This window comes from Poromitra crassiceps (genome assembly GCF_964638095.1).
Source record: "Poromitra crassiceps genome assembly, chromosome: 9".
Classification (NCBI taxonomy): Eukaryota; Metazoa; Chordata; class Actinopteri; order Beryciformes; family Melamphaidae; genus Poromitra; species Poromitra crassiceps.
Genome location: NC_139630.1, coordinates 36,116,973 through 36,144,567, shown reverse-complemented (window position 1 = coordinate 36,144,567; position 27,595 = coordinate 36,116,973). Strand labels below are relative to the sequence as shown.

At 43.7% G+C, this 27,595-nt stretch overlaps 3 protein-coding genes across 4 annotated transcripts; 2 read left to right on the top strand and 1 right to left on the bottom strand.

The window, feature by feature from the left end:
* Window positions 1–587: 587 nt before the first annotated feature.
* Window positions 588–17,514, top strand: LOC310781914 (uncharacterized protein). Its single transcript, XM_083642556.1, has 4 exons — window positions 588–740; window positions 2,046–2,182; window positions 15,164–15,579; window positions 15,890–17,514. Exons 3-4 carry the CDS (start codon window positions 15,226–15,228, stop codon window positions 16,973–16,975), a joined length of 1,440 nt encoding a protein of 479 aa, XP_083498682.1. The 5' UTR covers window positions 588–740; window positions 2,046–2,182; window positions 15,164–15,225; the 3' UTR covers window positions 16,976–17,514.
* LOC310782288 (uncharacterized protein) lies at window positions 1,318–5,055 on the bottom strand (the record flags this gene model as incomplete). Its single annotated transcript, XM_083642964.1, has 8 exons — window positions 1,318–1,541; window positions 2,071–2,154; window positions 2,831–2,899; window positions 3,142–3,170; window positions 3,257–3,352; window positions 3,706–3,729; window positions 3,944–4,129; window positions 4,995–5,055. The coding sequence occupies 8 exons, from the start codon at window positions 5,053–5,055 to the stop codon at window positions 1,425–1,427; spliced, it is 666 nt and encodes a 221-aa protein (XP_083499090.1). The 3' UTR covers window positions 1,318–1,424.
* A 5,659-nt stretch (window positions 17,515–23,173) lies between the features above and the next one.
* LOC310781915 (histone lysine acetyltransferase CREBBP-like) lies at window positions 23,174–26,810 on the top strand. Of its 2 annotated transcripts, XM_083642557.1 has the most exons (3): window positions 23,174–23,204; window positions 24,435–24,850; window positions 25,161–26,810. In XM_083642557.1, the coding sequence occupies exons 2-3, from the start codon at window positions 24,497–24,499 to the stop codon at window positions 26,241–26,243; spliced, it is 1,437 nt and encodes a 478-aa protein (XP_083498683.1). In that variant the 5' UTR covers window positions 23,174–23,204; window positions 24,435–24,496; the 3' UTR covers window positions 26,244–26,810. The 2 variants fall into 2 exon arrangements, with proteins under 2 accessions (XP_083498683.1, XP_083498684.1); XM_083642558.1 differs by lacking the exon at window positions 23,174–23,204 and having other exon boundaries at window positions 24,351–24,850.
* Window positions 26,811–27,595: the final 785 nt, after the last annotated feature.

The following is a 27,595-nucleotide window of genomic DNA, read 5'->3' as shown; positions in this document are numbered from 1 at the left end:
GCACACATTCTATTAGTTCTTTTTAGATGATTGGTGTTCACGAAGTCTTAACAGAAAAGAATCCTCGGCTCTTGTAAAATGAGCCAGAATCCTCAAAAAAAAACCTGGCACAACTTAACTACAGCATTGAAAAAACGGCTGGCACTCAATGTGTTAAGCAGAAAATTAAAAAATAGTTTTAAAGCAAAAATAAATAATAAATAAAGATAATTTTAACAGAAACTGCTACAATGACCACCATGGATTTGGAGAGGGAATTTTTTTTTTTTTTTTTTGGGTGGACTGAGACTATTTTTGGGTGGGCTAAAGCCCACCCAAAAAAGGCCTAGAACCGCCTCTGCACACACACACACACACACAATTGCATATTACAATAGATTTACTCATTTAGGCATATTCAAAATCAAGAATGGGTAAATCTAAAAATGGCTGACAGCTCTTTGAAAACATTAAAATTAAACCTTAAAAAAACACTTTAAAATATCTTTGCTTTGCAAAACTGCAGTGGACATAAAGACATGAATGGCCACTGACCTCAAATGACAATATTTTGACACTTTTTTTTAGATGGCACAGAGCAAGAAGATATAAGCAGTGTGACCAACCACCAACACATGTCACAATCAGCGTGGTCTCCCATTGTATCCTAAGGTGACATTACATTGATGAGTTAATAATTGTCTCCACAGGTGACGGTGCTGGAGACCCCAGCTGAGGAGGATTGTGGACATAGTTTGCAGGTAGGCAGGGGGGGATTGCCCCCTCGAGTGGCTGAACTATGTCACTACATTGAGTCTAACCTCTTAAACTCGTGGCTGTGTTTAGGAGGCTGTCACGGGCTAATTTTTAAAGCTAGAGTGAAGATAATAAGATCTAAGGCAGGGGTTTCCAAAGTCTGATAATGTGGGCCTCCCCCCAGACAAATCTTGGAAAAAGGTGCCCCTCCCCCTGCTCAATTCCATATGGGATCATGGTTATATTATTTGACCCCATAAGACACTCAACAATTGAGCCAAGATAGCCTGATGTTGCGGTTTGACATCAGACTACATCAAATACATAAATAAGTTTTGTCTGAAGGCATTTATTTCTTTATTTACTTCTTCTAAATTTTGAAATGCAGAGGCAGAGTAGGGTGGGCTGACCCTACCATCCTGCGTTTCAGAAATTCGCATATGTGGTCGCAGCTATTGTGAATTCGTGCTTGTTTTCTTTGAATTAACACTCTGTCGCTGAAACATGTCCTTTGATGTACTGACCTGACCCAGTGGTAATTAAAATGGTTTTTTTGAGTGCTAGAAAGTAACTAGCGATGACAACTGATATTATATTTAACTTTTTTCATCTGACTAATTTATTTGACTAATCTCATATTTAGTCATCTAAACAAATGTAATGATGTGACATGGAGCTGCTGTGGGGTGTTACTTCCTTGGCTTGTTGACGGTGGCGTAGAGGCCGCTGGGATCAAAGTCTCCAGCAGAGGAAGAGGAGGGTTTCACAGCACCATCGGTCATGTCTTCATCACCATCATTAACCTGCTAAACAACAACAAACAACAACACACCAATCACCAAACATGTCATGACACAGCAGCATAGGTCACTTCTTCATCACCATCATTATTGGGAACCTGTAACACGGCACAACAACACATAAATAAAGAAAAAAGACAACACAATACAACGGTACAAAACAAAAAACACGAACAAATAAAAAACCCCAATACAAAACAACAATACAAACAAGCGCAAAGCCCACGCCGCAGTGGTGTGACCATTCAGCTTTATGGCAAATAAAGCAGATTTGCATCTGAGAGACCAAATCTCACCACCAAACCACCAAATTCAGTTAAGTTGAATTCAGTGAAGCAAATAAACGCCGGGGCTATTAATTGAAGTTTTATGGAAAGTGATTTGTCCATTACACAGTTAACATATTGACACAGTGTAGCTGTGAGTGATGACAGCAACTTCTAATGTTACAACCTCTTCAAATAGCCTATGTTTTTTATTCCTGAAAAATTTGTTTTTTCCAACCAACAGTGATCCAACAGAACAGACAGCTCACCTGTGCTTTACCAACGGCCGCCGCCTTCTCCTTGTTGTTGATGGAGGGGTTGATGGTGGAGTAGGTAGGATCGTCATCACCTGTCTGACCAGTGAATGCAACACAATAGCTGGTCAGTGACACATGGGTTTTATAACGCTTTCACTGATTTTACCATCCTATTCTATTCTATTCTATTCTATTCTATTCTATTCTATTCTATTCTATTCTATTCTATTCCTTAACCTTTATTAGTATACCTCGGACTGTTTGTTTGTTGTCTGTCAGCAGGATTTCTCAAAAACGTACAAATGGATTTCCATGAGATTTAGTTGACAGATCACCCTTTGACTGAGGAACAACTGATTCCGTTTTGGTGGTGATCCAGATCTGGGATTTCTGCCATTAGATGATTATACATTTTTAGCCATAATAACTAATAACTTAACAAAGAGACAGACTTAGGGGATGCTTGCAGAGTCAGGAAATCAATTAAATTTCAAATATAAGTGATAGGAACGATGTGTTTGAGGTGTAACAGCAAGTGGGTGAATTGTTTAGCGTGGCAGAGGGTTGCAGTCTAGTTTATTTAGGACTGGTTGGCTGAGCATGTATGCACTTTTCAGCCACATCCTGCTTCACACTTCACGCACCACTTCCTCACTGTCTATTCTATTCTAGTTTAGTCTAGTCTAGTCCTTATCCCTTTTTTAAATCACATAAGGAAATCAGATTTGTGTCAGTCATATGTAGAGGATAGTGTGTGTGAGTGTGATCTGACCTGGTCCTGGCTGGTCTCTGGTCCAGACTGCTTCACTGCAGGATTGGAAGCGCTCACTGAGGTCAGAGCCTGGACATATATAGCCCAGTTAGAACTTTCCATTCCAGTAAAGACCAGTTATAACAGAATACAGCCCAGATGAACCATCCTACTTTTTTAACACAATTTAATTTGGATAAAGATCAATAAAGTTTCATCTTATCTCATGCTCTGCACAGTTATGTTAATAGACAGTTATCACACAGCTGTTTTGCTGCAGCTGTGTAAAGTCCTGACTACATAAACATTGTATCCTTCAGTTTTAAACTCACAGTCTCGTCTTCCGCTGCTGGTTGGTTCCCTAAAAAAAGCAAAAGTGAGAGGAGAGTTCAGCAGACACAGTCTCACCATCAATGTGACCACATTTTACGCAAGAAATGTTCTCACCTCTAGCTCTCTTCCAGCACACCACCAGGCCAACAACTATTATTATCAGTGCAGCTAAACTCACTAAGATGGGCCACCATTTTAGTCCTCCCCCACCTAGAAGAAGTTAAACACATTTTGTCAGCAGCTTCAAGTGACCTATGCAACTAAAATAGATTCAAAATTCTGTCAGTCAAAGAGGAGAGAGTTTGCGTGTTTCACAAATATTGGCATTTGTGGTCGTGATGAGTCAAATGAGTGAATTAAATAAATAATATTTTGCATGGTTACTTTGACACTATCAAGTCTAAAAGATAGTTTTTGTTGATGCAGATATTTTAAACCATTCTTTATCATATTCTCAGAGCGTTCTCATGAGAGAGAGAGACACACACACACACACACACACACACACACACACACACACACACACCGTGGAAGTGTGTAATTCAAGATGGAAAGTTCACTACCTTCTGTTTCTTTTGTCGTTGTATCTGGACAAATGAAATGACAACAAAGTCCAACAAAATAGTGTCAGCCAAGAGCTCATATTGATCATATCCAGTAATTAAGTAAGAAATAATCAAATGTTTTGCATTGTTACTTTGAAACCTTCAAGTAAAAAGGATAGTTTTTGTTATTTTCTACAGTATATCAAGATGCAGATATTTTAAACAGTTCTTTATCATATTCTCAGAGCTTTCTCACCTGAGGACAGAGAGGTGAAGTTAAACCTCTGCACTGTTTCACCACCAGTCACTTCACACTGGAATCTCTCTTTGGTATGATCAGAAGTCAGAAAGGTCACAGTGATGCTGCAGAGAGACTGTGATATCTGAATGTTTTTGATGGTTCTACTCAACCTCGCACCCTCATACAGCCACCTCAGTGTCTCTGTACACGGTGTATAATACACCACAGAGCAGGTCAATGTCAGTTTATCTGTGTCCTCCTGTTCAGTCACTGTGAAGAAGGAGATATTGTGAGAGGATGACAATAACCGGAAAATTAACTTTTATTTATTCTTTCATTATGTTTTAGCATGTCAAAGGAGGTATAGCTTGGGCTGAATAGGTTATAATGTTAATACTCACTGTTTACAAGAGACAGATAAACTGGCAGGTGGCAGGTGTATTCTCCAACATCCTCATCTGTGACTTTCTTTATAACCAGAGAACAGTCGGCTGTAACACTCAGTCTGGCTGCTTTCGCTTTGGCAAACTCATTTGATGCAATCTGACCACTGGAAACCAGCTCTACTTTAGGCTTTACATTTACATAATGATCGAAGCTCCAGCCACATTTATCCTGACTGGTTATCACATTGTCACAAGGCAGAGTGACTTCATCTCCATCTCTGACATAGAAGGACTGTCCAGTTACTGCTGTGGAGAAAAGGATAGAGAAATAATATGGAAATTTAATTGAATCAGAATAGGAGGCAGCTACAGTATGTTCATAGTTTCAAGTTTGCAAATGTGCCCTGACAAGTCAAAGAGTTCACTAAACAAATCATTCAGCATGTTAACAAAGATGGCATCATTGACCATCTCACTTAAATGAAGATAAAGTCCAGGTAGTAATAATAGTAAGTTCAGTTTTGTAATGTGTCTGTTATTTAACATACATTGTAATGCAGCCTTACCTGTTACAAGAGGCACGAGTATCAAACACAAAGTGATTTTAGTCAGTCTGAATTCAGCCATTCTGCTCTTTCTCTCAGTCTCTTTAAATCTATCTATCCATCTTGTTCGCTCACTCTCCACTGACGAAGTGTCTGCACTGATTGATGCTTTAAAGGCAAAGATATACTTCCTCATCAAGTCACTTCCTCATAGCAGCCTGTAGTCAAGTTGTAGCGCTCTTCCTTATCAAAACTAGCCACAGGTAATCGATAAGAACCACGATGTCTTCCAAGCTTTATTGGCACAAACAGGCTGCGGTAAGGCAGCGGGTCAAATAGGTGGCAGTCGAACCACAGAACAAGAGAGAGTAGCTGAAAACCTGAAACATCGCTTATTTATATCTTGGCATGTATGACATCACTGATGACATCACAGCTGCATCTATGACATCATCGATGACCTCATAGTTGCAGTGACATCATCGATGACCTCACAGCTGCAGTGACATCATCTGACAACATCATCGATGACCTCACAGTGGAGTGACCCCGATTACGGTGGTCTAGTCTATGACATCAGCTCGTTAGGTCGCCGGTTTGAATCCGGCCCGTGGGTGTTCCCATCTGCATGGTCTCATCAGGGTCTCAGCTGAGAGAGGCTGGGGTGGGACAGAGGTGAACAGGTTACTTTGTCACAGGACAACATAACATGGTTCCTGTACGGTAATATTTCCCTTTGAACTTTGACCCCGGGGTACTGTTGAAGGCTTATAGACCCCTTATACGACTACGTCACACTGACATCACGCAGCGTCGATGCGCAAGACGGAGGCAGAAAGACAGACTCTGTGCAGTCCTGGCAAGTAGTTTTCCAGTGGCTGGAAAACTAGACGAGCTAGACATGTCTTCGTGTTGTGCAGTGCGATGCCAGAATCGGAAAGCTATTGTAGCAGAGTATTCAGGTCCGCCTATTCACACTTGGTTAATAAAATAATAAACGATAGAGCCAGGCTGTAACGTTATAACAAGCTTCTCCCCACATATCCCGTTCTACGGCAACTCGAGGGAACATACACAGCCTCGCACACACGCAATAGAACACAACACAACACTGAACAGTCTGTTACACTATCAACAAAGCAAGGACTAAAGTTTTACCGAATCCCGTCAACTCATACTGCTTTTAATGCTAACCGTAGGTGTCTTTGGTTGCAAGCCGAAAGAGGAAATCGTTAAAAATGCCCGACTTTGCAGTGCTCGCTCATTTCATATCAGGTAAGCTGTAGCTGTAGGCTGCTAACAGCCACATCGCTCGGTTAGTTAACAACCAAGTAACGTTAAATAATGTCATTATTGAGTTGAACTGATTGGAACGAGGACATCATTAAAAATGCTCGACTTTGTAGTGCTCATTTCATAATCAGGTAAGCTGCCTGTAGCTGTAGGCTGCTCAGCCACATCGCTCGGTTAGTTAACGACCAAGTAACGTTACATAATGTCATTATTGAGTTGTGTGCATTATCAACATAACAATATATCTTTGCAAGTTACAGAATAATTATCTACGCTATCCCCAGTTATAAAGGAATGCACGATATGTATTGCTGGCCACTAGGCTTGGCCAATTGACAGCGCCAGTGCGTATGGGTCTGTAAGACATATCCCATTAACCAACGTTAATTTCGATGCATTGTTTATCACTAGGCGATAAGCTGTGGTAGTAAGCCGAGAACTGCATTTTAAAACTAAAATCTAACTGTGTGTCGCAGATGGGCACAGAGCAGTCCTGACAGCGGGGCTTTTACACAGTTCTCTGTGTCAATGCTGGGCTCACGGCTTTTTGCCTACACGATGCGTGCGTAGCTCCAATGTTGACAGCTGTATAAGGGGTCTATTGCCCTTGGTGCAATGGCATCATTGCAGCTTGACTCTGATTTTTGCTGAGAAATGTGCAGGAAGTGGTGTAGGTGTGAACTGAGACCCCCTTTCCCCTGTACTTGAGCAAGATCATTTCAGGTCACACCAAAGCAAAAGACAGTCAGTCCATTTCTATAGCAAGACAGCAGCAAAACGTGTTCATTGTCTATTTACCAATGACATGCACACAAAAGCTTTATGAAAGATAAATGTCCCAAAGAAGACAGTCATTGATGATGTTGTACCGAAATTTGAATAGACTCCCTAGAATTTTGTGACATCATAGTGGGGCCACAAGCCATAAAAGGTTAGGAACCCCCCTGGTATATTGTATACTAACATATAGTGTCCTAACTGATCTATACCTTCCAGTGTTAAAGCCACTATTATAAGACACTATGGAATTATCATACAAAGTGTATTAACCAATGTTTTATTTGCAGATAATATACATGTACATGTAAATGAACAGCAATAATCAGCTAGAACAAAGGGAAGACCATACTGACTCCATTAAAGGGCCCACAGATCACTCAAGCATACACATTTGGAAAACATTTTGGACTCCCAACAGTTAGCAATACTAGTATTTTACAATACCAGAGAATGATGATGACAATGTTAACAAGTTACCAGTTAAATGCAACTAGACTTCTTTATTTGTTTGTTCTTTAGTCAGCTTAAGTTTAGGGGCTCTGAAAACAAATTCTTGATGACCTTTTGAACAACCTAAGAGCTTTTCTGGTATACAGGTGTAGGTGTGGCCTAGGCGTGTGTCCGCGCAATTCTCAATTCCATGTTTACAACGTCAATTAAGCACTGGTAGATGTACAAGTAACAATACAGCTGTTTCATTAAAGTGCTATTTTTATAGTTTATTGATGCGACTGAAGAATGACATCACTGATGACATCATCACTGATGACATCACATCATTAGGTAATTAGGGCAATCACCTAATTAAAAGATCCGGCTCTGTCAGGTCACCCGCATGGCTGCTCTTTACACCCCCTGAAAGCTTCAGCCCAATCGCACGTAAAATGGCATAGCTGTGCCCGGTCAAGCGCACACACACACACACACACACACACACACACACACACACACACACACACACACACACACACACACACACACACACACACACACACACACACACACACACACACACACACACACACACACACACACACACACACACACACACACACACACACACACACACACACACACACACACACACACACACACACACACACAGCCATTGATAGGCTTTTTTTCTCAATTAGTCTCCATCTTTGTTGCTCAGCCTCAGTGCTGCTGTGGTGTTTATGCAGTGCACTTCACACATATCACCTGTCAATCAAACGCTGTGGGCGGAGCTTGGAGCCACTGCCACTACTAGAACTACTACTGCATTGCTTTTCATATCGCTCTCTTCTTGCAGCTGTTGAAACAGAGACAGACAGACAAAATATCTCACAGACACAAAATTTAATTTCAAAATGTAACATTTTAGTAGCAGTAGAATCAGTTTCAATTCCTAGATCACCAGTATGACAAGCAAGTATGACAGTATGCTGCTGCCAGTAAAGCTGACCAAATCATATTCATCATAACAAGTGCAGTTTCTGTGCAGTCCCACCGGTGTATTTGTGGCGATGATGCATAGTTCCCTCTCAAAACCACAAGAGGACTGAGGGAGTTTCACAGCTTATAAGGTGTGAAGCTTCACAGCTCAAGACAAATACTGACAATAAAGCAACTTTTATATCCTTAACTAACATTCTGATCAGTAAAGAAGACAGGATTTGTGCTGTGATGGAGTCTGATATAGATAAAGGAGTGGAGAGTCTCACTCCTAACTGACCACTACAGCAGACATTTTGACATGTAGGCTAAAGCAAGGCAAACAGGTGTAACCAATAACATTATTGATGGTTCCATTCCATTTAGGTGTTCCCGTGACAGGGCCCTCAATAATGTTATTGGTTACACATGTGTTTACCCTGCTTTGACAGGTCAAAATAGCTGCTGTGAAAAGGGTCTATTTGTCTCTTGATCTCCGTGGTGCATTTGCATACTGTGGCAAAACACAGATATGAGGACACTTTAGTACGAGAAGTGTCAGTTCCTCATTGCAGCTTGACTCTATTTTCTGCAGGACGGTCCAGCCAGCAGAGGTCTGGTGGTTTGGCCTTCTCACGAGCAGATCAGCTTAACCACAGTAGGCTGCCAGGAACAGCCTGTCCTCAAGTGTACTTAGGAAATGATGCCAATTACAACAGTTAAATGCAACTATTTAATGAAGGTTAACTAAAATTAGTTCTCAGCTGTGGCTTAATAGAAATGACACTGCAATAGGTTGATTCAAAGTTTAGGGGCTCTGATACCAAATACCTGATCACCTTTTGAACAATCTAAGAGCCTTTCTGGTAAATATAAACTACCGTATGTATAAACAAATACTTACAACTAAAATAAATCTACATTTTAAAATCAAGTCTAAATTCAACTTCAAGCCAATTCAAGGCAACTAAAAGAGGAGTTCTATGATCTCTCCTGTTAGATCTGTTGCATTCTGAACTATCTGCAGCTGAGAACTAAAACAAATGAGGCAGGAAAAGACACTTGTTGTTTAAAATAGACTTAGTTATTACAAAATGAACAGCTTGAATATCTTTCTCCAAGTCAGGACGAGAGAAATACACGTCTTTACTGTCATAATGCTCCTTTCCTTACTTTCATAGCTGCAGTCTTTTTGTAGGCCTCAGTTAATTCTGTTGAAAACCACAAGAAGACTGAGGGAGTTTCACAACGAAGGTGTGAAGCTTCACAGTTCAAGATACATTAAAATATTAATATATGGCTAGATTCTGCTCAGTAAAGAACAGACAGGATTTGTGCGATGATGAAGTCTGATATAGCCAGGGCATCTGTAGCCTGGGTAAACCCCCCTCAGACCTGCTCACTAGTCACTACCTTGTGACTAGTGAGCAGGGTCTGGTTTTTCATCTTTTAAAATAAAGATGTTTAAAAAACTATTGCTTGTTACATTTTCAGTGCTGTACCTTTTCTCTGGGTAAGAATTGAGCTTGAAATTAACAATATGATACATTATATGAGCTATGAACACAACACCGTTTATATTATTGCATGTTTTTGTAGATTGTGTACATTGTGTAGATTACAAATATTATGCTTATTATTATTATTACTATGCTAAGGAAGGTAGGTGACCATAATTCATTTCAATGTCCGCTCTCGAAATCGCTGTCCGTTCTCAAGAGCTATAGTTGGTTCTAGGGGTGGGAATCGCTGAGTAGCTCACGATACGATATCGTCACGATACTTGGCCCTCGATAACGATATATCACGATACTGCGATACTGCGATACTGCGATATATTGGAAGACGATACATCACGATACCTGTGTATCGTGATGTATTCAGAGGTATGTAAAATACCTCTGAAGGCAAAAAATCATGTATTATGCATTTATTAGCAGAATTGACATGAACTCTCTGAGTTCACTCACTCACTCATACCATTTTCGATACCACGGAGGAAAAGTTACACATTAAGTCTTTTTATTATTACTATTAAAACAAGAAAACCTATATAACCTACCTACCTACCTATATAATTTCTAAAAGTAGATATTAATGATCAAACATTTCCATTCATGTAGCCTACAGTAGTTATGTTTTTGTTTCAACTACAAACATAAATAAACGTCAACTTGAAACTATGTTTCAACTACCACACACAGCATAATATTTTAGCCTGTTTATTAAAAAAAATAAAATAAAAAAAATAATAATAAAAAAAAAATAATAATAAACATATCGATACTTGGCGCCAGTGTATCGATAACGTATCGCAGGTGGAAATATCGCGATAACGTGGGTATCGATATTTTGTCCCACCCCTAGTTGGTTCATGAAATCGCTGGGCTGCGTTCCCTCCAGTGTTGCTCCTGGCCAATCCCGGCGCCACAGGGCGTGGTTATTGCTTATCCTATGTGGGGTTAGAAATCGCATCACGCAACGTTGAGCTTACAGTCCGCCCTTTAATGTGTCCGACCAGTCGTCCGTATTCAGCAAAACGTTTGTTCCACTCTGTCGGCTTAACATTATAGACATTGGTGCGCAAACAATTGCGGGACTTCTCTCCATAGTATAAATTACAAATCTGCGGGAATTGGCAAAAATATGTACGATTCTCGCAATCCCACGGCGACTTCACCTTGGAATTTCCCACATTATCCTTAGGAAACCATGCTGATTTTCAAACAAGAAGATCGGATGAATATGTATTTGCTATTCTGATACTCGCCAGTAAAAAAAAAAGCGTTTTCAAGACGTTGGCTACTCCCTGAAGGCCCCACAATACAAGAATGGTTGGATATAGTAAATGACATCTATGTAATGGAAAGGATCACACTTTGTCTTCGTCTCCAGAAAAGCCTCTTCAATATAGTCTAAATTGGTAAAATACTTATTATTACAGCTCTTAAGGGCAGATTTTGTGGAGGTCGTGACTGATCGTTGAATGAATGTCTCTTTACTTTATGAACGACCCATAGGGTAGAAACATTTTGTAATTTTGTTTCTCCTCCCCCCTCCCATACCTCCATACATGACACAATCCACACACCTATTCACTCTATTCTCACACACCTTTCACCCATCATGTATAAGGAAGATTCATGTTCTCCCTCTCTTCCGCACACCGAGCCTATTCAGACTTTCTCTACCACAGACTGGAAAACGACCTCTCACCTGCTCTTATTCTTACCCTTTTCTCACCCCGACCCCCTCTCCCAAATTGTACGAGGTTTCAATTATTTTTAATTTTTGTTTCTCTACTACAAGTGGAAAATGGACAGCAGAGAACACAATTTTGTGCTAATATAAACTTATAAACTTTTTTTATTTAAAAAAAAAGAATTAAAAAATTGTGCTGTGTAATATGAACTGATGATAAACTTACATCAAACGAAATGCATGCAGTACAATCTTAAATCCAAGTCTACTAAATAAAATGTAAGCCAATTCAAGGTAACTAAAACAGGAGATCTATGATCTGTCCTAAATCCTAGCTGCTGTGTTCTGAACGATCTGCAGATAAGAAAGACACAATTTTACAGAGCAGTATAATAGTTAATACAAGATGAAATACCAGCTTGAATATCTCTCTCCAAGTCAGGAAAATATATAAATGACCCAAGAGAAAAATATAATATAAAAAAATAATATATATGACAAAGTCATAATGTAAATACAATACAATACAATACAATGCAATGCATGACTTCATGGTTCTTTACTGTTTCTGTCTATGGGATTTTTGAATGGGTTTTTGGTGCGATGCTTCAAATAAGGTCTGTGGGCAACGCAAGTTTAATCAAACGCGAACCAAGGTTCAGCGGGATAATCTTCACACATGAGGACCACTTTCATGAGTTGTGCATCGTAACTGCGAGCACTAGAAGTAAAAAGCTCGAGCTAAGCTAATCCAGAACTACACACTGTCGCATAGGCTTCCACGTCACGTCAGCACTCAACCTGGACTGTTGTTGATGTGTGCACTGATTACCCCGGGCTGAATGGGCTGAACCAGGTGAGGGAAAGAGAATTTCCGTGTTCGTCCTTGAAGTGGTGACGTTATTGACGTATATATCCCCATCGACTCAAAAGTATAGTCTCATTTAGCCGTTTGCTAGCTAGCCGCCCTTTTAACGGCACGTAAAAGCTTCAAAACTCGTAAAAGTGGTCCTCGTGTGTGAAGATATTACTAAACACTGGTTCGCGTTTGATTAAGCCAGCGTTGCCCAGAGAGATTATTAGAAGCATCGCGCCAAAAACCCATTCAAAACTCCCATAGGCGAAAACAGTGAAGAACCAGGAGTGTTAGCATCGATGATTTCCGGACTCGTTACTGCGGCTCTCTAAACAGTTTATATGTGGTAGCTAGTAGGCTAGGGTAGCTCGTAGCCAGGGTAGCTTGCAGCTTTTGGCGGGGCTAATAAGAAGTTTGACTTGTGGTTTCAGCCATCAAACCGGGTGGAAACAGCACATGATTTTGTAGCAGCAGTTGAAACAGAATTTTGATAGAATATTGTGTCCGTGTTTTGGACGCTACGTCTTTACTCTTCACACAAATGTCTTTGCAGCCAATCATGCATTTGTGTCCCCTAGGACAAAGTAGCTAATTTTTAACCTTGCGTCACCAGGCTCTTCTCGGCGAGAAAGAGCCTGGCTTCCGTTCACAATTGATTTTGTCACCCTACCTGGTTCCGGTGTCGTGCCGAGTTTTGCACCCCCGCCAAGAATTGCACCCCCACCATATTTGGGGGCTGTTTTAACTTAAAAACAGGGATGCAAATCTCGGCAGGTACAAACCGCCGATATTTGCATCCCCCTCCATAAAGCCAGGAGAGATCCCCAGGTCTCAAGGTCATCTGTACCCGGATTTTAAGCACCAAAGTCGGCTTCCATGAGGCAGAAAAGAGCCCCAAGCATGGAAGTCACCTCCACACGGATCTAATGCATCAAAGTCGGTCTCCTGAGCCAGGACAGACCCCCTGGCTTGGAGATCACGTCTACCCAGATAATATATCCGTATAAATCATTACAATATGCTCCCGGAAGGTGGGGATGCAATTCTCGGCGGGGGTGCAAAACTCGGCATGACACCGGCCTAGAGCCCGCCCTAGACAGGAAGGGCAGCGTTTCTAGCTCGTCAACTTTTACGTTAACTTGACAATTTGACACAAGTATCAGAACGGCAAACAACAAAACAAAAGATGGACGTACCGAACAAAGTTTTTGAAGAAGTTATTTTAGAAACATTGCGGATTCACAATCTCATCTTTTAAGCCAATACAGAAGCTTTGCATCAGACAATTAATCGAGGCAAGAGACGTCAAGCTAACGGAAACAAAAATGTTTTTTGGCGCACTGCCTTCCGGTGTTCATTCTGGTTCCGTGGTTTACGCCCCATGACAAAAAGCGGGGTGAAAGGTGCCCAAACTAGCTAATTTTAGTTCCGTGGTAGAGTGCTGGAATTTAATTCCTATTACTCAAGTAGTATTATTATTTTGCTGTTCATTTACCTCAGTGGACTTACTGGTGTAAAATGTACTTTAAAAGTAAAAAGAATGTGTTGTGATTTAAAAAATGAGATTTACATCATGATCATGATTATCATCATCATCATCATCATCATCATCATCAAAATTGCCTAAGTGGGCGGGCGGTGTTAGTCACAATTTTGCGGGCTGTGTCTGTGACATCAGACAGTGATGTCATAAATCAGCTAATTGTGATGTCATCGGTGATGTCACTCGAGCAATTGTGATGTCATCAGTGATGTCACTCGAGCATGTGATGTCATCAGTGATGTCACTTGAGCAATTGTGATGTCATCATCACTGAATGATGTCATAAATCATTCCTGGCTGAGTGGTGAGAAGACGGCCGCTGCTCGCGTACGATAATTTCCCGGCCTGTGTCGACCTAGTGTCTTTTCATCAGCTCCGTCTGTTTTCTGTTGTTTCCAATGAGGAGCGAGCGTATGTGGGCCCACACGGACGTCTAGAGAAAGTGTGCTGCGCCTAGCGTCTATTTTCAGAGCACTCTGGCGTTTTTGTGCGCGGGCTCCCAGCGCTTCAGCTGAAAATATTTTAACTTTTCAGAAAGAGTGTCATGTGCTCCTTTTCTGGCAACTAATCATATGGAGAAACTATCGCAACAGAGACAGAAAGGCTCAATTGTGGGAGCAGATTGGCTAGACACTTAATATTTCTGGTGAGTGTTGAGCTAAATCACTGTATGTGTGTTGTTAGCTAATGTTAGCTGTCAGCTATCAAGCTAGCTACCGCACTGAAGTAACGTTACTTTCAGACTGCTTTCTTGCATATTGTGCACTGAGATCAGCGCTCCCCAGCGTACTTCCAGGGTTTAGCGGTTGGAAAAAGACGCTAGATGGACACACGGCCTTAAACAATAATTTTGACCCTCAGGTACGATAAGTCAACATTTTCCACCTGGCAACACTGCTTACCTACCACAAAGACTCACAAGACCCTCATCTGATAAGTAAATGGTCCCAAGATTTTAGTTGTGTTAGTTGTTGAAGAAGAATGGCATACGATGTCTTGTCTATTTGCGGCTGTAACAGTGAGCTTTTTTTTTTTTTAGACTTTATAAGCAAAACACATAGCGTTATCTATCTAGTGAGCTGGATAAAGTGTGAAACAAACCTGTTCCTCATTTTACTTGTGACCCCCAATGGTCCTTGAACCCAAATTTGAGCACCACCGCTCTAACCTAGTCTCTTCCTGCAGGCTAAACAGCTCTAACCTAGTCTCTTCCTGCAGGCTAAACAGCTGTGGTCGGTGACATGTTGGCAGAGCCTTAATGTGTGAAAAGGTACACCATCATGGACGACCAGGACCAATACACTCAGGCAGAGGCTGGAGACAAGAGGAGGAATAAGAAAGATGGAGACTCGGGGTCCAGGTGTGCTACAGCTGTCAGCGCAACCCAGACTGTCTCTACTATGTCAAAACAACCAGTGGTCAGTGGAGGGTTTGGGCACGATCCGGGAGACGCTGCTGGGTCGTCCGTTTCTGTGGATCCCGGGGTCCCGGTGGAAGCAGGGGAGACTGTTGGCTTGAGAGGTTCGAGGGTGGTGCTGGTGGAGCAGCACAACCAGGGCCGGGACCGCGTCGTCTACACCTGCAACGAGTGCAAGCACCATGTGGAGACGTCCTATCACTGCACCGTCTGTGAGGTGAGAGAAGTTTGCACTGTATTCTTTATTTACACAGGGATTTGTCTTGTGTCCAGCTTCCAAAATGGTTACAGTTGCATAGTTAAAACTTGGACAGTTAAGTTGTAGTAGCTTAGTAGTAATTGAATATACAAATTATGCCAGTTAGAAGGATAAAAGGGGAGTGGATCTGGATCGACATCACTAGATCAAATGTATGACCTCTTGGCAACGTGAGAGAATTTGTGAAACTTTTGTCAAATCTATAATTACTCACTGTGTTGCACTTATTTTAACTACTGTATAATTCTCTGTGGCTCTCTCCCCTCAGGACTTTGACCTGTGCATTAATTGTTACAACACCAAGGGCCACGAGCACCAAATGGTCAAGCGGGGCCTCGGCCCGGACGACAACGGCAACCAGAGCGGAGAGGCCTCCATGAGCCTGCAGGAGAGCCGTTGTTTATCTATCCAGCAATGCATCGAGTCCCTGCAGCATGCCTGTGAGTGCTGCAACGCCAACTGCTCTCTGCTGTCCTGCCAGCAGATGAAGAGGGTGGTGCAGCACACCAAAGGCTGCACGCGCAGGACCAACGGTGGCTGCCCCGTATGCAAGCAACTCATCGCTTTATGCTGTTACCACGCAAAGCACTGTCAGCTGCTGTTTCGGGACAAGTGTCCTCTCCCGTACTGCTGGAACATCAAGCACAAGCTCCGCCAGCAGCAGCTGCAGCGGCGCATGGCCGCCACCGGACCCATGCAGATGGTGCCAGGGCCCCGGGGGCCCCAAGTCATGCGGCCCAGCAACGTCCTCCGGGACCTCCTCCGCACCCTAAAATCCCCCAGCTCGCCCCAGCAGCAGCAACAAGTCCTCAACATCCTCAAATCCAACCCCCAGATAATGGCTGCTTTCTTAGCAGCCAGGCGTGCCAACATTGCAGGCCATGGCCAACGAAGGAGGAGCAGTGCAGAGGCCCGGGATGCCCCCGCAGCAGCCCCAACAGCAGCAGCAGCAGCAGCAGGGAGTGATGCCTCAAGGTCACCTGGGCCAGTTCCCCGCTCAGGCCCAGGAACAGCAGCCACGTACCTGCTGCGCATGCAGCAGCAGCAGCTAGTCATGCAGGCAGGCGCAGGAGCAGCCGGGGGACCCATGGGCCAGATCCTGCCCATGGCTCAGATGGGCCCGCCCGGCTTGGGGATGGACTCCACCCAGAACCTGCTCCACCAACGAATGCTCAATCAGCAGCAGGCCGTCCTGAAGCAGCAGATGGGCTCTCCAGCCCAGCCCGGCCTGGCCAATGCCCTCAGCAACCAGGTCCTTCCCCCGGTGCCCGTTCAGTCCCCCTGCCTGCCCTTGCAGCAGCCCCAACAGCAGCCGCCACATCCTACTCCAGTGAGACTCGGCCTAAGGCTCTAGAGCTACATACATTTCAAAATTTGTTGAAAAAAAAAGTTTTTTTTTGTCAATGTGACTCCTGAGTAGGAGAAGCTTGTGTATCACTGTTCTAGTCCCTCGCCGCATGTCCAGAACCAGCACCCGCCTCTCAGCACCTGCCACAGCACCCGCACTCGGGGTCCCCCCACATGGGCCCGTGGAGCCCCCTGTTACGGTCGATGGAGCAGGGAGACATGCTACCTACCGCAGCTTAACACGCCCAACAGAGTGGGACTGAACAGTGACTTGGGGATGGTGGGACATACAGGGGACAGACACACTGGAGAGGTTTGTGGGGACCCATCCTCCGTTAGAGGACTTTGTTTGTTCTTTCTAAGGTTGAGGATGCTTTTTGTACCGACATGTAAAAGGTTTCAACAGTTGTAAAGATGTAATAGTTTCTTAAACCCAAGTGATGGTATTTCTTCCTTAAAATGTTGATGTATTTGCAAATTAGAATATATTTTTTGGTTGAGACCAAATCTGCTCGATACTTGTTTTGTTTTTGGTATGGTTTCATGCCTTTCTAAAAAGAAAAGTAAATAAAATTGACAAGACAATTGCATTATATTATTCATTCATTCCTTTTTATCATCATCAGTATATAAATGGGAGCTAGGGCTCCATCTGTTTCTCTGTCGTCCCACTGTGACATCATCAGTGATGTCATAAATCCCACTGTGACATCAGTGATGTCATAAATCTGACAGTGATGCTGGTCTCATTGGCCACACAGCAGCCGAGCTGCAGGGAAGGCCGCAGACACAAATGGCTTATGGTATGGAAAATGGCCACCTGATTTATTTCTTCAGTAAACACTTTCCTAATGACTTTATGGTCTCAAGTGCTAGTTTCAAGTCTTCTTCAATACAGCATGATATTCATTTAGTAAATTATAGTCCCATTTCAAGTCAAATGAATGATAAAGCAGACTGTTTTGGTGCATGATTGACAGGTCGCCTGTCAGCTAGCTGATCGCGGACCAATAGCAGGCGGCTCTGGGAAGACACGTGTGTAGGCTAGAGGTGGGGAAACACATCTAACAGCACAAAGGATACAACTAAACACAATTGGAAACACATTTTATTCAAAGACTGAATAAATCCTATAACTTGAATAGATTAACTACAGAGATGTATGTCATTTATAGCCTATTAAATCTGTCGTTCAGAAACCTAATAATGAAGCGTCACAGAAAGGGAATAACAAAAGGCGGGACTGACTGTGTACCGACTCGCTTTCCTTCCGTTGATGCCTGGCAGGGAGCGGTGGTGACAAGTGTTTATTGGTAAATATAGTCAACATATAGGGATGTATTACCCAACGGGCCTACCAGGCCCAGGGGCCCAAGAGCTCAGGAAGCCCATAACCGAGAGCCTGTTCACAGGGCCACCGTGTATCTTGCCCGGGACGAAATTATCCCTTAAGAGCTCCAAACCTTTATTTTTGACAAAACATTCCATACGTTTATGAACTGAATTAGAGGGTTATTGTGCTTTTGGCTTTAATTGAGTGTACCTACACTATAAATCCAGTGTTATTGAGACAGGGTCCAAAATTAGCACCAGCCGCCAGCCAAATGCTGTAAAATATGCAAGTAGTTTGTAGATTTGCTTCACTCAACATCCAAAAAAAACAATGGTAAATCTATTGAGTAGCTGGTAAAATTGGAATATTCACGAGCCATTTGACTGGTAGACAAAAAAGTAAATTTTGGAACCTGTATGGAGATACAGGTGAATTTATTTCTTGTTATTGTGCTGTTGACTTTGAGTTCAGGTGGCTGTGCTGTAAATCCTGTTGAGTCAGGTGAATGTATGTCTTAATGCATATAGCAGTACATGCAGTGCCAGAGTCTGATAGTATATAGGCTCTTTACACACATATAGCAGTACATGCAGTGCCAGAGTCTGATAGTATATAGGCTCTTTACACACATATAGCAGTACATGCAGTGCCAGAGTCTGATAGTATAGGCTCTTTACACAGCAACCTTTTGACGTGGTAAATAACCAATAATATCAACAGGGCCCTGGAACACCTAAACATGTGGCCATTGATTGGAAAGTGACGAACAGTGGACTGGAGATACTACTGAACTCTGTTGCTCCAGTTCAAATTGACTTGGACTCTATTTCTGTCTTGTTGCACAGCACACAGTCTATATTTATTTTATTCCAGAATTTCTCCTCTTTCCCAAAAGATAACAAAATAGAGTGAAAGGTAATCTTAGAAAACTATAGCATGGCTTCTGTACGTACGTACATACATACATGCATGATGCATCTCTGCCATGAGAATGACTTTGATGTGGGGAAAATGGCAAGAAAATGGTACTCTTGCAATCTGTCTTTACATTCCTGAGGTGATGGAGGACTTTGCCACTTTTCAACCAGCTTTATCATTACAATGTGGGTAGTTATGCAGATGAACATTATGTTTACCTCCCCTCCATGTTCCTCCGGCACAGAGAGCTCCTTGTTCATCTGCCTGCAGAGATTCAAGATTCAAGATTTTTATTGTCACTCCATGGTACAAGTATCACGTGTGAAATTCTTGTGCTGTGGACTCCGTTTACAACATAGTACAAATGTAGGGCATATGAGTGCAAAAACAACAAGAGACACAACAAGCAATAAGGCAGTATAGTGATAAGACAAGTCAGAGACAGTGGCATATTCACTGCACATAGGTGCACATGTCCTGTGCATACTTTAGCCGTGCTTAGACATTTTAAATTTGGCGTATTTGACATATAGGTGCAAATAGCATATTCCTTATTAAACATACAATTAAACTCTGCGTTTTAAATTCGGCGTATTTGACATACGGGTGCAAATAGCATATTCCTTATTAAACATACAATTAAACATTAGACATACGTAATGGTAGCAGCTACAGTACGGTACAGTACGGCTACTACACTATTTGTGTATGTTAAGGAGTCTCGTGGCCTGCGGGAAGAAACTGTTCCTCAAGCGATTTGTGCGTGCTTTTGGACCCCTGTATCTTCTCCCTGAGGGTAGCAGGGAGAACAGGCTGTTGTGGGGATGGTTTGTGTCTTTGATGATCTTCAGGGACCTCCTGAGGCACCGCTGTTTATACAGTTCATGCAGATCTGGCAACTCACATCCTGTTACGTGCTGGGCCGCGCGTCTCACTCTCCGTAGCGCCAGAGATGGGCAGTATTTGAAATACTTGTATTTGAAATACGTATTTCAACTACTTTTTTGTATTTTGTAATTTGTATTTGGCTGGGCAGAGAAAAATGAGATGTAATTTGTATCAAGATACTTTCAGATCTTGTATTTTGTGTATTTCAAATACATAAAATACATTTTTCTTTTGATTCTCAAATTGACACATGTAAACATTGACACAGGTTTAACTAAAGATGGAGAAATTAGTTGTACTAAAAACAACTAAGTGAACTAAACTGAAACCTGATATGATTCAGAATAGATAGAGAAATAAGTTGTACTGAAAAACAACTAACTGAACTAAACTGAAAGCTGATATGATTCAGAATAGATTGAGAAAGATGCAGTTTCTCATCGTTCCTCTCACCGATTCACAATTTCACAACCTTAGACAGGATGTGCATCAGGGCATTCAATTCCTGAAATGTAACCTTTTCTAGTTGTATAAATATGTTTGCACGTTAAATAAATACTGTGACGACAAGTTACTGACATGGTGGTGAATGTGAAGTTGTTTAAAGGGGACCTACTATGCCTTTTACCTATTTCAGTTATTTATATATTGTGTTATGATGTCAGATATCTATGGCTAAACATAGTCAAAGTTCCAAAACTTGAGGTTAACATGCAGAAATGCTGCCTTTAAGTCAAAAGCCCTCACAGAAGGTGATTAACAGCTGAGCTGAAGGAGAAATTAGTTCTACTGAAAAACAACTAAAACTAAACTGGAAGAACTGCAGTGTGTTAGGGAGTAGGCTACACATACTGTGACAGAGGACTAAAGAGAGGATTTACTGTCTAAGGAAACCAGAAAATTTCACTTTTGAATAGCTGAAATCAGAGAATTAGGACATTTTCCTTAAAGAAATGTCTCTAAATGATTAATAGATCATCAAAATAGGCAATTAATTTAATATTTGGCAATTCATCTATGAATTGACTAATCGTTGCAGCTCTTTATAACTTTTTATAAAATGTATTTTCATGTATTTTCAAAATACAAAATACGTATTTGTATCTCAAATACATTTTCAGACAGGTATTTTGTATTTGTATTGTGATACATTTTTTGAGCAAGTATTTGTAATTTGTATCAAAATACTTTATGATGTATTTTCGCCCATCTCTGCGTAGCGCCCTGCGGTCCATGGTGGTACAGTTACCGTACCAGGTGGTGAAGCAGCCAGTCAGCAGGCTTTCAATGGTGCCTCTGGGGAGGTGGTCAGGGGGGAGAGGAGGAGGGGTGGTGGGGGGGCGGAGAGGGGGGGGTGATGGGGGGGAGAGGTCGCAGGGGGGGAGGAGGGGAGGGGAGGGGTGATGGGGGGGAGGAGAGGAGGGGGGGTGTAGGGTGGAGGAGGAGGGGTGGTGGGGGGGAGGAGAGAGGGGGGGGTGATGGGGGGGAGGAGGGGAGGCGCTCTGGCAGAGGGGTCGAACCTAGCGTAGAACGTGTTGAGTTCGTCCGGTAGGGTGGGTGATGTGCTGGGGTTCTGTCGTTTCACCTCTTTGAAGTCTGTGGCAGCATGGAGCCCTCTCCACAGGTGTCTGGGGTTGTTAGTGTCCAATTTTGACTCCAGCTGCCTTCCATAATCTCTCCGTGCTATTTTTATAGCGGTCCGGAGGGCATATTGTGCCTGCTTGTATTGGTCTGTTGTGCCAGAGCTGAAGGCTGGCACACTCTGGAAGCTGCTGGTACGGTTCATTAACACTCGTTAAGGCTGTCCATGGGATTCTCTGTGGCTGTGCGCATACAAACAAAATAAAAAAATCTGTAGTTCGACAACAGCCCTCGAGCACAACATTTGGAGATGCCTGCGAATGAACTAGGAGCTCTTGGTGCAGGCTAAATGGAGGGAAGTTAGACAGTGTCCATTTGCACATACTACTCAACATTATAATGATACAAAGCTGGTTGAAAATCTGCAAAGTCCTCCTTTAACCTTGAGACCCATGAACTTAATTCTGTCACTTTGTCTCTGTGCAGTGTTTACAGTACAAGACGGACCAGGCCCAGGATGTGAAGAAGATCGAGAAGCTCCACGGCAAACTGATGAGGCTCATGGTGTCCAAGGAGACGCACAGCGGCTCCATGGAGACAGACTGAAACGTTCTAGAGCCCTGACCTTCTAGAACACCTGGACTGAGATCAGAATCTGGACGCAGTGGTTGTTGAGAGCACAAAACAATGGGATGGGAGTGGAGAGGCGGAGAGAGGTGGGCGAATGGGAAGGTTTCGGAAGGGATAGGATGAGATTTCACCTGGCTACCTATACTAATTGTGCTGTTGGCTTTGAGTGTTCAGGTGGCTGTGCTGTAAATCCTGTTGAGATGCAGGTGAGTGTATTATTCTGGCCTTAATCGTGCGTATGTGCACTGTGAGGGGGGCCCTTTATGCATCCAGGCCCAGGGGCCCGTCATGTCATAATCCGTCTATGAGTGGAGGGGAAGAACGTGGTCAGTTTCTCAAGATAAACTGGAATAATCACAAGACTGTAATATAGTAGGGAAACAGTAGATGGATAAATCCAGCAGGAGGCGGTAATGCAACTTAAAGGATGCCAACTACACAAATTGAATCATCACCATGCCAAACAGCAGCGCAGCTCCATACTACAATGTGACGTCAGGTCAGTTGTAAATAAATTTCATTGATTTCATAGATTTCATTGGTCAAACGTATCTTGCCGCATCCGAAAATCCGCGGAAGTCAAAGTCCGTGCGGAAAAATAAACCCCAGCACGAATGTTCCGCCTCGGTGTGCAAGGTTCAATTGCAACTCATTAAAACATTTTGTTGCAAATCTCCGTGCCGAATATTCGCGCGAAAATCCGCACCGGTGAGAAACGGCCTTAAAACGCCACCAGTAAATAACTGCATTGTGAAAACGACTAAAATTCAGTAGGTGGCGGTAATGCACGATAAACTGTTCGCCAACCGCCATAAAACTCAAAAGGAGAGGAAGAAGAAGAAAACACCACCACAGAAGAAAAAGAAGCGGTCGAACCGGGTCGAACGTGAGTAACGCTACTTCAAAAAACAAAACACGACTCGTAGCTAATGAACAGTGAAGAAAGCTAATCTAACCGGCGAGACGGAATGAAAGTATCTTTATGTGTCCCCACTTTGCATGTTTGTTCCTGTTATCCAGCTAACATTAGCGTGTCAAGCTAGCCGTACGGTGAGCCTGAAGGTGCCTCCTGTAGGAGCGGGACAAACAGGGAAATAACTGCGCACTCCGTCGTAGCTGTGTGCAGTGTGAATACTTGGTATAATTCTGTCTTCGTAAAAGTTCATGCCAGCTGTCTGGTGACGGGTTGTCACATGAATAAGGTCATAATCAGTCTAAACAAGTCGCCATGTTGTTTATTTATAGACATTTATTGTGTCCCACGCGATGTGGTGCTGCATGTTTACAAAACAATGTGTATTGTGATGCAGTTTAGGGTAAATCAAGTGGTGACTTTAAACGTGTGCTTTTTGGGGGTGATAATTTCCCACATGACTGAGCATGATAGATGTGTAATCAATATAACTACTAATATGGATCCTATGTCTGTCTGTTTAACGGAACCTAACGCCAAACCCGGACAGCTTATAGGTGGTAGCTCGTAGGCTAGGGTAGCTCGTAGCCAGGGTAGCTTGCAGCTTTTGGCGGGGCTAATAAGAAGTTTGACTTGTGGTTTCAGCCATCAAACCGGGTGGAAACAGCACATGATTTTGTAGCAGCAGTTGAAACAGAATTTTGATAGAATATTGTGTCCGTGTTTTGGACGCTACGTCTTTACTCTTCACACAAATGTCTTTTGCAGCCAATCATGCATTTGTGTCCCCTAGGACAAAGTAGCTAATTTTTAACCTCGCGTCACCTCGGCGAGAAAGAGCCTGGCTTCCGTTCACAATTGATTTTGTCACCCTACCTGGTTCCGGTGTCGTGCCGAGTTTTGCACCCCCGCCAAGAATTGCACCCCCACCACCAACACTGCTTACCTACCACAAGACTCACAAGACCCTCATCTGATAAGATGTTAGTTGTTGAAGAAGAATGGCATACGATGTCTTGTCTATTTGGGGCTGTAACAGTGAGCTTTTTTTTTTTAGACTTTATAAGCAAAACACATAGCGTTATCTATCTAGTGAGCTGGATAAAGTGTGAAACAAACCTGTTACTCATTTTACTTGTGACCCCCAATGGTCCTTGAACCCAAATTTGAGCACCACCGCTCTAACCTAGTCTCTTCCTGCAGGCTAAACAGCTGTGGTCGGTGACATGTTGGCAGAGCCTTAATGTGTGAAAAGGTACACCATCATGGACGACCAGGACCAATACACTCAGGCAGAGGCTGGAGACAAGAGGAGGAATAAGAAAGATGGAGACTCGGGGTCCAGGTGTGCTACAGCTGTCAGCGCAACCCAGACTGTCTCTACTATGTCAAAACAACCAGTGGTCAGTGGAGGGTTTGGGCACGATCCGGGAGACGCTGCTGGGTCGTCCGTTTCTGTGGATCCCGGGGTCCCGGTGGAAGCAGGGGAGACTGTTGGCTTGAGAGGTTCGAGGGTGGTGCTGGTGGAGCAGCACAACCAGGGCCGGGACCGCGTCGTCTACACCTGCAACGAGTGCAAGCACCATGTGGAGACGTCCTATCACTGCACCGTCTGCGAGGTGAGAGAAGTTTGCACTGTATTCTTTATTTACACAGGGATTTGTCTTGCGTCCAGCTTCCAAAATGGTTACAGTTGCATAGTTAAAACTTGGACAGTTAAGTTGTAGTAGCTTAGTAGTAATTGAATATACAAATTATGCCAGTTAGAAGGATAAAAGCGGAGTGGATCTGGATCGACATCACTAGATCAAATGTATGACCTCTTGGCAACGTGAGAGAATTTGTGAAACTTTTGTCAAATCTATAATTACTCACTGTGTTGCACTTATTTTAACTACTGTATAATTCTCTGTGGCTCTCTCCCCTCAGGACTTTGACCTGTGCATTAATTGTTACAACACCAAGGGCCACGAGCACCAAATGGTCAAGCGGGGCCTCGGCCCGGACGACAACGGCAACCAGAGCGGAGAGGCCTCCATGAGCCTGCAGGAGAGCTGCCGTTTATCTATCCAGCAATGCATCGAGTCCCTGCAGCATGCCTGTGAGTGCTGCAACGCCAACTGCTCTCTGCTGTCCTGCCAGCAGATGAAGAGGGTGGTGCAGCACACCAAAGGCTGCACGCGCAGGACCAACGGTGGCTGCCCCGTATGCAAGCAACTCATCGCTTTATGCTGTTACCACGCAAAGCACTGTCAGCTGCTGTTTCGGGACAAGTGTCCTCTCCCGTACTGCTGGAACATCAAGCACAAGCTCCGCCAGCAGCAGCTGCAGCGGCGCATGGCCGCCACCGGACCCATGCAGATGGTGCCAGGGCCCCGGGGGCCCCAAGTCATGCGGCCCAGCAACGTCCTCCGGGACCTCCTCCGCACCCTAAAATCCCCCAGCTCGCCCCAGCAGCAGCAACAAGTCCTCAACATCCTCAAATCCAACCCCCAGATAATGGCCGCTTTCTTAGCAGCCAGGCGTGCCAACATTGCAGGCCATGGCCAACGAAGAAGGAGCAGTGCAGAGGCCCGGGATGCCCCCGCAGCAGCCCCAACAGCAGCAGCAGCAGCAGGGAGTGATGCCTCAAGGCCACCTGGGCCAGTTCCCCGCTCAGGCCCAGGAACAGCAGCCACATACCTGCTGCGCATGCAGCAGCAGCAGCTAGTCATGCAGGCAGGCGCAGGAGCAGCCGGGGGACCCATGGGCCAGCTCCTGCCCATAGCTCAGATGGGCCCGCCCGGCTTGGGGATGGACTCCACCCAGAACCTGCTCCACCAACGAATGCTCCATCAGCAGCAGGCCGTCCTGAAGCAGCAGATGGGCTCTCCAGCCCAGCCCGGCCTGGCCAATGCCCTCAGCAACCAGGTCCTTCCCCCGGTGCCCGTTCAGTCCCCCTGCCTGCCCTTGCAGCAGCCCCAACAGCAGCCGCCACATCCTACTCCAGTGAGACTCGGCCTAAGGCTCTAGAGCTACATACATTTAAAAATAAAAAAAGGGGGTGGAAAGATACTTTTTTGGATTGTGGCTTTTGCAAATATTTTTTTTGTCAATGTGACTCCTGAGTAGGAGAAGCTTGTGTATCACTGTTCTAGTCCCTCGCCGCAGGTCCAGAACCAGCACGCGCCTCTCAGCACCTGCCACAGCACCCGCACTCGGGGTCCCCCCACATGGGCCCGGGGAGCCCCCTGTTACGGTCCATGGAGCAGGGAGACATGCTACCTACCACAGCTTAACACGCCCAACAGAGTGGGACTGAACAGTGACTTGGGGATGGTGGGACATACAGGGGACAGACACACTGGAGAGGTTTGTGGGGACCCATCCTCCGTTAAGAGGACTTTGTTTGTTCTTTCTAAGGTTGAGGATGCTTTTTGTACCGACATGTAAAAGGTTTCAACAGTTGTAAAGATGTAATAGTTTCTTAAACCCAAGTGATGGTATTTCTTCCTTAAAATGTTGATGGATTGGCAAATTAGAATATTTTTTTTGGTTGAGACCAAATCTGCTCGATACTTGTTTTGTTTTTGGTATGGTTTCATGCCTTTCTAAAAAAAAAAAGTAAATAAAATTGACAAGACAATTGCATTATATTATTCATTCCTTTTTATCATCATCAGTATATAAATGGGAGCTAGGGCTCCATCTGTTTCTCTGTCGTCCCACTGTGACATCATCAGTGATGCTTATGGTATGGAAAATGGCCACCTGATTTATTTCTTCAGTAAACCCTTTCCTAATGACTTTATGGTCTGAAGTGCTAGTTTTAAGTCTTCAATACAGCATGATATTCATTTACCGTAGTAAATCATAGTCCCATTTCAAGTCAAATGAATGATGAAGCAGACTGTTTTGGTGCATGATTGACAGGTCGCCTGTCACCTAGCTGATCGCGGACCAATAGCAGGCGGCTCTGGGAAGACACGTGTAGGCTAGAGGTGGGGAAACGCATCTAAGAGCACAAAGGATACAACTAAACACAATTGGAAACACATTTTATTCAAAGACTGAATAAATCCTATAACTTGAATAGATTAGCTACAGAGATGTATGTCATTTATAGCCTATTAAATCTGTCGTTCAGAAACCTAATAATAAAGCGTCACAGAAAGGGACTAACAAAAGGCGGGACTGACTGTGTACCGACTCGCTTTCCTTCCGTTGATGCCTGGCAGGGAGCGGTGGTGACAAGTGTTTATTGGTAAATATAGTCAACGTATAGGGATGTATTACCCAACGGGCCTACCAGGCCCAGGGGCCCAAGAGCTCAGGAAGCCCATAACCGAGAGCCTGTTCACAGGGCCACCGTGTATCTTGCCCGG